The 9736-nt window shown below is 47.7% G+C and overlaps 3 protein-coding genes across 3 annotated transcripts; 2 read left to right on the top strand and 1 right to left on the bottom strand.

Moving 5' to 3' along the window:
- Positions 1 to 886: 886 nt before the first annotated feature.
- N7532_010707 (transcription factor domain-containing protein) lies at positions 887 to 3108 on the top strand (the record flags this gene model as incomplete). Its single annotated transcript, XM_056623198.1, has 2 exons — positions 887 to 2463; positions 2523 to 3108. The coding sequence occupies 2 exons, from the start codon at positions 887 to 889 to the stop codon at positions 3106 to 3108; spliced, it is 2163 nt and encodes a 720-aa protein (XP_056470614.1).
- Positions 3109 to 6287: 3179 nt separating this feature from the next.
- N7532_010706 (cell wall mannoprotein 1 family protein) lies at positions 6288 to 6847 on the bottom strand (the record flags this gene model as incomplete). The annotated part of the gene is made up of 3 exons (XM_056623197.1): positions 6288 to 6623; positions 6672 to 6688; positions 6775 to 6847. The coding sequence occupies 3 exons, from the start codon at positions 6845 to 6847 to the stop codon at positions 6288 to 6290; spliced, it is 426 nt and encodes a 141-aa protein (XP_056470613.1).
- A 1592-nt stretch (positions 6848 to 8439) lies between these two features.
- Positions 8440 to 8973, top strand: N7532_010705 (uncharacterized protein; the record flags this gene model as incomplete). The annotated part of the gene is made up of 1 exon (XM_056623196.1): positions 8440 to 8973. One exon carries the CDS (start codon positions 8440 to 8442, stop codon positions 8971 to 8973), a length of 534 nt encoding a protein of 177 aa, XP_056470612.1.
- Positions 8974 to 9736: the final 763 nt, after the last annotated feature.

The raw sequence follows: 9736 nt of genomic DNA, 5'->3' as shown, positions 1-9736 counted from the left end.
TTTCTGGCCTCATATCCTCAGACGCGTACAGAGGCATATAAACCAGCTACGATATCAAATAGCTTCGCCGCTGCAGGCCTTATACCATATGAGCCACAGCGAGTGCTTAATATTCTTGATATTCAGCTTCGAACACCTACCCCTCCAACCAGCCGTGGTAGTGATAGTAGCCGCGATTTCATACCTCACACGCCAATTCATCCAGTTGATATCCGACGGCAGGCTTCTTCAATCAAAGCACTACTACGGCAACGCTCATATACGCCCCCAATTCCTGCTAAAATTGCGTTACTGCAGCTAATCAAGGGCGCTGAACAAGCAATTCATCAGGTTGCTCTAGTAAGCAATGTGAATGAGCGGTTATGCGCTGAAAATGCCCATCAAAAGCGAAAAATGGCATTACCAAATCGGCGAATAGCTAATAATGGTGGGATGACTGTTGGTGAGGCTCAGGAGCGTATTGAGAAGGAGACAAATGGTGTTGAAGCAGAGATCATAGACTATACGGCGGCGGCTGCGGTAGCGAATTCGGCCAATCAGAGAGCGCCGCCGAGGTGTTCAAATTGTTGGAATATAGGGAATAAGAGAATAGGTGCCCTAATTAGTGTGTGAACAGTGTTAATTGAATATATTGGTTGGTGGTTATTTGATATATATTTTCGTGGTAGGGTAATTGGGTAGGTGATCCGCTGGCTTACACGATCGATCCACTCGCTTACGGGTGTTACGTTATCGGGTTTGCATGACTAAGCAGGTCCATGATCCATGACCACAAGAGACGGGATGCTTCACGTTCACGCCTCTTGAGCCTTGAGCCCACGGGCAAGATAAAGGACTTGAGATCTTCAAGCAGTTACGGAAATCGGGGCGATATGCCCAGCTCGCTATGGAGCCGCCAGATTATGTGCCCGAAACCTCCGAGATTGGGTCCTTGACGGCCAACTCCAACGAGGACAGTCAGTTCGTTGGCTCCTCCAGCGGCGTCTACTTCATTAATACCGTCAAAAGGGCCTTTTCAAATGGCCAGGATGCTAAAGGGTCTTCAGAGGCAGAGTTTCCTCTGGCAGAAGACACCCTGATGGGTGCCGAAGACTCACCCCAGCGCAAGCGACGTCGCACGTCATCTTCTCGAGAAGACCCCATTCCCTCGGTGGAGGCGAGGCATTCCCCGCTACAATGGAGACGCGATCCGGCCATTGTCTCCTCCTTGGGTCAAGCACCGCCCTTGGAGCTGGCAAGGGAACTCATGATGATGTACTTCAAAGTCTGGCATCCCCTCTTTCCATTCCTACATGGTCCCACCTTCCTGCAGGCCATGGAAAGGCTATACTCCAGTGACGCATCAGATCAATTGATCCAAGACACTGTTGAATCAGGTCATCGGAGCCTCTGCTGGACAGTGATTCTACAATGTATTTTCAATCTGGGAAGCCTCCTGCGCCCTGATCTGGAGCTTCCGGCAGAATCCCGGATCCAGCCACCGGCCAACATGGCGCCGTTACTCTCAGTCCTTGCAACTCGACATGATATTGCTTCCTTGCAGGCACTACTAGCTGTCCAGGTATACCTTGTTGCTACCATGTCACTCAGGCTGGCGTCCACCTTTGGCGGCTGTGTCTTGCGCTGTGTGCTCCATGCCGGACTACATCGCTGTCCGTTCCGGTACACCCAGCTCTCATCCCACGACAGACAGCTGAGGAAGCGAATCTTCTGGTGTGCGTATGCGATTGATCGCTACCTCAGCCAGGCATTGGGGCTGCCTTTGGGAATCCAGGATTCGGATATTGATGTGTGCTTGCCTGCTGCGCCAGAATTGCACTCTCCACGACACCGCATGAACCCAAACGTCAACAAAAATGCACAGAGTGTGGGCTCGACACCGGTAGAGGTATCTGAAAGCGGCAAAGAAGGGAACAGTACGCGTTCACCGTCTCAGTCAGTGGAAGACGTATCGCGGTCCGACCACGAGGCAGCGAATCACAAGAAGGAAATCGTACTGGCAAGCTATGTCTACTCTGGAACACTCACCGGTCGGGCTCTGGAGCTTTTTCACAAGTCTATACTTGTTCGGTCTGTTCGCCGAAGCTCTGTGTTGTTCCTGGTGACGGATGTGCATAAATGGTGGAATAGTTTGCCACTTGAGTTGCAAGGAAAGATGCCAGAAGCAGTTAGAGACACAGAAGCTGCATTCGACTTCAGCCCCTTCTTTACTGTGCTATACCAGCATCTTATTCTCATCATCCACCGCCCATCGTTGTCCTTGGATCCTACATCAGCAGACTTTTGCTCGGGATTACAGACGTGCATTGGTGCCGCTAGGGGTATTTTAGCTGCACTGAGGAGCCAAGCCCAAACCAGACAGGCTCTATTTTGGCCTGGCTTCTTGTCCGCAGCGTGGATGTCGGGATTAGTCTTGGCTTTTGCTTGCCAGCTTAACCAATACGTTGTTGCGAAGGGTTTACAGTAAGTCACCGATCAACCCAGTTCAATCAGCTCAGAGTCAAAGAACTAATTTGTATCAGAGAGATCGAGTCTTGCTCGAACTTCCTGCATCAGATGTCTACCCAATGGGAAACGGCTAGACACTGTGAAATTGCACTTTCGTTGCTAGCTGCGAAGATCCGCGAAGCAGAGAACGAGCCCGATGCAGCAGCGAAAGCTCATGCTTACGCAATAATGCGACGAGAAGAAGGAGAGCCCTTGAATCCTTCAGAACAGCGTGAACAGAGAAGAGCACAACTGAACAATCGTTCGGCCGAATCACGGACGAACTCGCAAAAAACACCCTTCGAAGCCAATAGTACACAAAGGCGAGCACCACAAACCGAGGGTCCATATACGGAAATGGCGGGCGTTTCTTTGAATGCAAATTTTCTAGGTACAGGGACTGTCCATGAGACTGTTCAAAGACCTTATCAGTCGATCGGACTTGGCATGGACCTAGGGCCGGCAGGCGCTCCCTCCTCCTTGGCGCTCGATTTCCAGCAGACGGACTCTAGTCAGCTGGCTGGGGGCTCGAGTTTCGATTTAAACATGGTGGATTTGCTACAAGGGGCTAATTTTGATTCCCTGTTCGATATGATCGGGCAACAGTACCCGAGTTTTTAGGGATCATCTTCATATCTGATACGGGTTGAATAACTGTTTCACTGTCAGCGATTATAGTATTTCAATTCTACGAACCTATGCCTCTAGTTATTCATTAAATACAATTTGCGAATCGAAGACAGAACCTTATTGATGATAATGCAGATGCCAATACCTTATCTTGCGTCGTGGGGCTGCGGTTTCGTACCGACCAATGCCTTCAGCAAGCATCCAGTATTGCAAATGCAACGCGCTAAAACAGAATGTAAAAAACGAATGATACAGATAAAGAGTTAAAGTAGATCTTCAAGCGAGCCATGGAAAGATTTCCTCTTTAGTGAACTGCGGCCCATCAACCTCCAGGTTCTGAAATCGGATCTCAATAGTTGTTCGAGCCACATCAAGGATCGATTCGAGGGTGTACACTTCAACCATTATTAAGACAGGGAGCACTAGTGGTCTCTCTCCGGTGTGAATACGGGAGAAGGTGATGGGTGTTCATTTATCGATGTCTACCAACATCTTCAAATGTAGCTGAATAAGGTCCGAATTAACATCGGCATCCTTCAAAATAGAACGTACCCACCAGGTCGTGGCAAGTTTGAGAAGACATTTTGCCGATGTCCAGTAACGATAAATAGCGACTCTGTTCGATGTTAACGAAGATAGTTCCAAAGAGACTTATCTGTTTGTCAGGTAGTTATTAGTTATTGTTGAGCTGGTGGAGATCACAATGCTGAGGGTATCCGAAGACCTCTAAATAGTTGGAGTCGAGAGGTGGTGTGAAATATCGTCACTTATCGTGGCATATCAGAAATGATCTCTTTGTTTAGGGTAGGAACAATGCTCTTTGTCCAAGACTGTGCCCAAAACATCTTGTTTGGTAACAAAATCTCTTGTTCCCATCCGAAGGCAAAGAATTGTGCTGTCTCCATCAATTGGAAAGTATGGTGGAAGATGAACGAATGCCTATCGGCAAGATACCCATGTTCTTTGTCGAAAACACCGTCGAGGCAACCTTCCTGAGGGTTGGTGGTATCCGGGTACTACGGAAGGTGATAGCGGCGAAAGCTCGCTTCCCAATTTCAGCAGGGTGGTGCTTGGTGTCTTGAATTATAAAAATTTTCTCAAATTGACTTCCAAGGTTCCCTACATTTCCTGACAGCGTACAGTAACTGTCGGGATATATCCTCCTGTCAGAACAAACTAGCGGTGACCCACTGCTAGCGACCGATGGATAACATCCCTTGCTTGGTATACGCATTCTTGCGCTGGGCTGCGGCCCCGGTGTTGTGACCGCCGAAGGCCCGGAGTGTGGGATCTAGGGGTGTTTTCCAACTATGACTGAGAAGGAACATCTATCTACATGAATCAATTGACTTTTGCTTTGGAAGCATACACACTGTCCACTTAACTGTGTACACAGTACCTAGCAGGTGATACCAACAGTAACCATCATCAAAACAATCTAAGCCACGATGATCTTGGTCCAAAAGCCCAATGAGTCTTGTGAGAGCTTCCCGATGCGACAATGTTACGCTCACTCAGTTTGTGAATTAAACCACAAAGGGGCAGGGTTAAATATTATTCGAACGCTTGAAAAATTGAGAAACTTTTTAAGTCATATATTCTACGAAAAGAAAGAAAGATTGATGGTTTTGACCACTATGAGAGAACATGGCATCAATGTGAAAGCGCTCGGAAATAATTGCGGTGCGACGAGAAGCACTCCAGAGTGGCAAACCGGCTCGAGACCAACTCGTCCTGCGATAATATTGGACGGGAATCTCATCACCTATGCGGTCTGGTTGGTTAAGCCTCTGTTGCGGTCCCGTGATTGCGGAACTACTACTAGTATGCTCTGATGCCTCAGACCAGGATCCTATCTTTTCCAGACAGTATCTCCAGACAGTTTCCCAGTATCTCTAGGCTATTTCTTAGCATACCCATCATTCAATTACTGATAGGCAAAGCAGCATAAGTCCTTAAAATGAGTAACATAAGAGAACAGGTTTCTCTACTAATCCCCGACCTCAGCTACAAAATCACATCCATGAAACGGCCTATGAAGAGCCTCCTGGACAAAGCTTGAGTGCCGGCTTATGGATTACCTGTTTGTACACTTTTAGGACGACTCAGAATTTGAAAATTTCCCAGCGCGAGAAGGGGAGTCCCTGTTCATCTACAGCCTGCAACCAGCCATCAATAATTACGCGTGCCCCTTCATAAATGTCCTTGGTGCTTTGGAAGGGGCCTTCAATCTCAACTGAGAAAACGCATCCTTGGCGGAGCATTTTAGAGTAAGGAGAGATCGTAAACTGGAGAGTTTGAAGACAATCGCGTATTTTCTCAAGAATTTCTCTGTCTGACATGTCGCTATCACGGGGGACAAATCGAACGTTTAACCAGAGAGCCATACTATACTCTAGGATATAGTAGTCTGTAGAATTGTTGGTATAAATGGGTAGCATTTTGTCAGTAATGAACAAACTGGTGTCAAAATTTCGGAAATTGATGAAGCGGTTAAGAATAATAAATTCCAATGTTTTATGAGAAGTAAAAATTTAGTGAGACTCGAATATTGGCTGCTTAAATACACCAGAAGAGCTAGGTTCAGTCTCCTGAAGAAGATCGAATCTTTTTGTTACATAATCATGACAATAGGCTTGGTTGCAAATCTTTCGAACAAATGGCCGTCTTTGTTTGAACCTGTGAACCTTATATCAACATCGGACAAACAACAATAGCGCTGAGTAATAGCTTTTGCTTTATTATCTTCAAACAACTTGTTCTGATCACTCGAAGTCTTCACAAAAACACTGAACATAACTGAGTTCTTTGGAGCATAGAAAAAGGTTTGATAAAAGGAAAATAAGGAAGACAGGCACGATGGTACGTCAGTTCAATGATATCCAGAAACGGCAGGGATGGCCTACACAGTGTGTTTTCAATTGGTATAATTACTGACTTGAAGAGGCTCAGATGATATTTCATAGGAATTCCAGATATTGTTGAAATATACATTATACCCTGATAATGTACTCAGCCACATTCTTCGCCATTCATTTCATTCATATATTAGTTTGATCAGTCATCTGACCCTCGGAGAGCCAGTGGAAACATCTATGATTACCCTAAAAGATCTCATATTCGACGTGTCACTTTCCATTCGAGAACTCGTGCCTAGCGATGACCATGATTCAAGACGAGAAAGCCTTGATCGCATGGTCGAAGTGGTTGTCGAGGTCCTCCACGATGTGAGGAGCATCCTTCTTGAAGTCGCTAGAGATGATACTGATGATGGCATTTCCGAATCCATCGGTGGCATCCTTGAGGTCCCTGAGGTCTTTCTCGACGAGACCGTCGGCAGAGCGGCCTAGGACAGCTTTTTGGAAGACAGACTTCTTGGCGACAAATCCGTCAAGCAGGGAGGAGAAGACTATCTGGGAGAGAGAGTTGACGGCTTCCTCGAGCTTGTCGGAGTCGGAGGAGTTGAGGGAGTCAATCTTGCTGGCCGTCTCCTTGCCGACCTTGATCTCGTCCAGGAGATCCTCCGGCTTGTCTCTGGAGCTTCAGGGCGGTACCCATGACATCACCGTCGCTGGAGAAGTCGGACAGTGTCTTGTTGAGGGTCACGCAGGAGTTGTCGATTTTATCAATGCTGGACAGAATGCCGCGAGGAGCCACCAGCAGCAGCGAGACCCATCACGCCCTGGCCGAGGGCAAAAAGGGAGACGAAGAGGAGCTTGGCGGCAACCATTCTGAAGAGGGAAAAAGTTTGGATTGGGTGGATGTGAAAAAGATTGGTAGGATGGTTGATGAAGTTGGTTTGGAGTTGTTATTTCGAAGACAACGAACACCCACCTTTAAATACATTTTGCTGTGTCGACTTCTTGGCGTAAAAATGGAGGTTGTTCCAGGCTTGCTCGTGAAATCGCTCGAAATTGGTCCCCTAAAAGATCAGAAGCAGGGGTAGCTTTGCCCCGGGTTTCAAAATCTAGGATATCATTTTAGAATATCGGGGTGACTCGAAATTCGATGAATGCTAGTCTGCAGTCCTCAGAGCTGCAATTGGGCCCGATAGTTGACACTGGGCCAGTTTCAAGCATTTGGTGAGCAATTTGTGCCAATTCGCATCATGTTTCGTTCGAAACTTGTCGCGCGGAAATACTTGAAGGACCCCAAATGCCTCAATCCTGAGTCGAAGTGGGTCAAAGTCCAAATATAATTCCCATCACCAACCAGAGGCTTTTTCGGCGCCGATAAACATCACACCGTTCGCTTGCCGATCGCTCTAGCTGAAACGATAGACAGTACCATCGCGAGATTTTGCCGAGAATCTGCAAGTTGCAGACTGCAAAAAAAATGTCCCTCTGGGTACGAAAGAAACCCTCAAATAAACAAGACAAGATAAGCAAGCGTCGGCCTCGGTATGAGGTGAACAAGACATCCGGTTCCGCCTGAGCGCATCAGTGCTCGATAGCATTCACGGGAGGTGGTTCATATGTTGTGGGCATTCTTTTCAATCCTCTGACTTTATGAAAGCTGGATAGATGCCCATTTGCTCAAGAAGAACTTGTATTTGGGACTGTGTTGAAACGGGTGTAATGTAGATTTGGGCAGGATTCTGACTAGGAGTTTGTTAAAAGGTAATCTTGTTAAAAGGTAATCTTGGTCTGGAGGAAGTTGTCCCGGAGCCTTTGAAGAATCCCTAGGAAGGGATTCAGCGAAGCCACTTCATGGGCTGCCATGATGGCCGAAGGTAGACGAATCAAATGTGACTCCGACCAGGCTCGAGGCCGCATCTATGCCGAAGCCAATGCCCGTTCTAAGCACCGCTCAAATTGGCATCCGACTCGGAGTACTTGGGATGTGGGGCTGGTGTAAGCCGACAGCTGTCGATGTAGGAAGGGGACATGCCATGTGATGCTGCGGCCTCAGGCAAGCACCCGTGAAGGATAACGTTGAAAGCCGGCGAGGCAGCTTCACTCTCATACCTGTCCACCTGCACGACGGATGTGTCTACCCGTTGTACTCTCCCGGTTGCGACGAAATGATAACATGGGGTATTGGCCCCCATGTATCAAATCCCCCCAAGGAGAACACGCTCAATGGTTGGCTCCTATATCGATAGAGCTGGCCCAAACTTTAAAGTGGGCGAAGCTACCAATCTCTGGAACCAAAGGCGATTATCACTGCATCCCCAAATGACACCATCTGATACCTCGGCAGTGAAATGAATTCCATCGTCCTCCGTCGGTAGCCCCCGCACGATCTTCTGCCCTTTTCCCCACTGCGCCGGATTATTCCACGCCTGAACAACCCTCGCGAGGAGATACTCGATATTTAAGAATGGATGCGGAGCTGCACGCGCAAGCTTCATCAGTCAGTGTGATCTACGGCGATGCGAGAAGCAGGAAAGTGTTTTGTTGGTACGGTGCCATGACCGCCACCTCCAACGCACCAGATCGCAAGGGACGATGGCGAGAAACTCTTCTCGAACATGGTCCCTCAGAGGATCTTTTAAAGATGCCTCCGGGAATTCTCTCTTCGACCTACTCGCTACCCAGCGGACCCAAGTTGCGGTGCCTGGTTGAGTACGCAGAAGGCCAGAAGGTCGCAGAACTCGGTCACAAGAAATTTCTTACCTCCGAACATACGGCAATCGACGCGGAAATCCTCAGCTCCGTGGCATTGATCGAGATGCAACCGTGGGATACCATGGGCCTAACGACCAACGTCAACATAGGCAACAATGCGATCACTGAAATCTCGATTCGTATGAACAACCGTCCAAACTTGTTCGTCCGTCAACGGTCACCGGACTACACTGTCTATCAAATCCGGGCGGCCAAAGGTTTAGGCCTCAGCTTGGTATGTTTCTGAAGAAATAGGTGACTCGTGTCTGGGTGTAACATGGCCGAATCCTGCCGCAGGGGATTGTCTGTCTTGATTGACCCATTCCATAACTCTGGTAAATGCATGGAGTGAGCAACTTTGGTGCCACCATCGGGTTGAACGTTGTTGATCACCATATTGAACCATTTCCCCCTTGCCGGCAATACATGCGCGTTGTTAAGATCGGTGAGCATTTGGTGGGTTTTTGACGTCTATCAACGTTGGATGCAGCCAATTCACTTGCATGGTCTCATTGTTGAGATTCTATTGTAAGTACACCCCACCCTGGGGAGGTGTGATATTAATTTCAAATTTGAAGGGTCTATAGGTGTCGTTTGCCTGAGTATCACCTTCCAAGGGCTGAACGTAACCATAGGGCACTAACCCTAAAGCTGTAATCAAATGCTGATTCCTAAGACGAATGGGCCGTCGGGGTGTCGTCAGGTGCATTGATCTAGTGCTGACGGAGTTACAAAAAGAAAATCCCCGGAGGTCAGGCCAAACTAACTGCCGGAAGAGGCTTTTTTGTGGGACCGATGACGTTGCTCCCAAAATATGAATTTAAATGACCATGTTTCTCTTGTATACCAAATTGCCTGTACAAATTATTCAATACAGCTCAGTCAAATCTATCAATTATTGAAAATGAAATCATTGACTCGCAAATTCCTTGTCCTTTTTTGTCTTCTTCCTGGTTATTGTTAATGCAGGGAAGCCAGGCAGTTCGTCATCAGCCAGGAGTTCGTCGACC

This window comes from Penicillium argentinense, assembly GCF_028826775.1.
Source record: "Penicillium argentinense strain IBT 30761 chromosome Unknown utg000010l_segment0_segment0, whole genome shotgun sequence".
Classification (NCBI taxonomy): domain Eukaryota; kingdom Fungi; phylum Ascomycota; class Eurotiomycetes; order Eurotiales; family Aspergillaceae; genus Penicillium; species Penicillium argentinense.
Note: the sequence above shows the minus strand (reverse complement) of the source record. Positions and strands in the feature narration are given on the sequence as shown.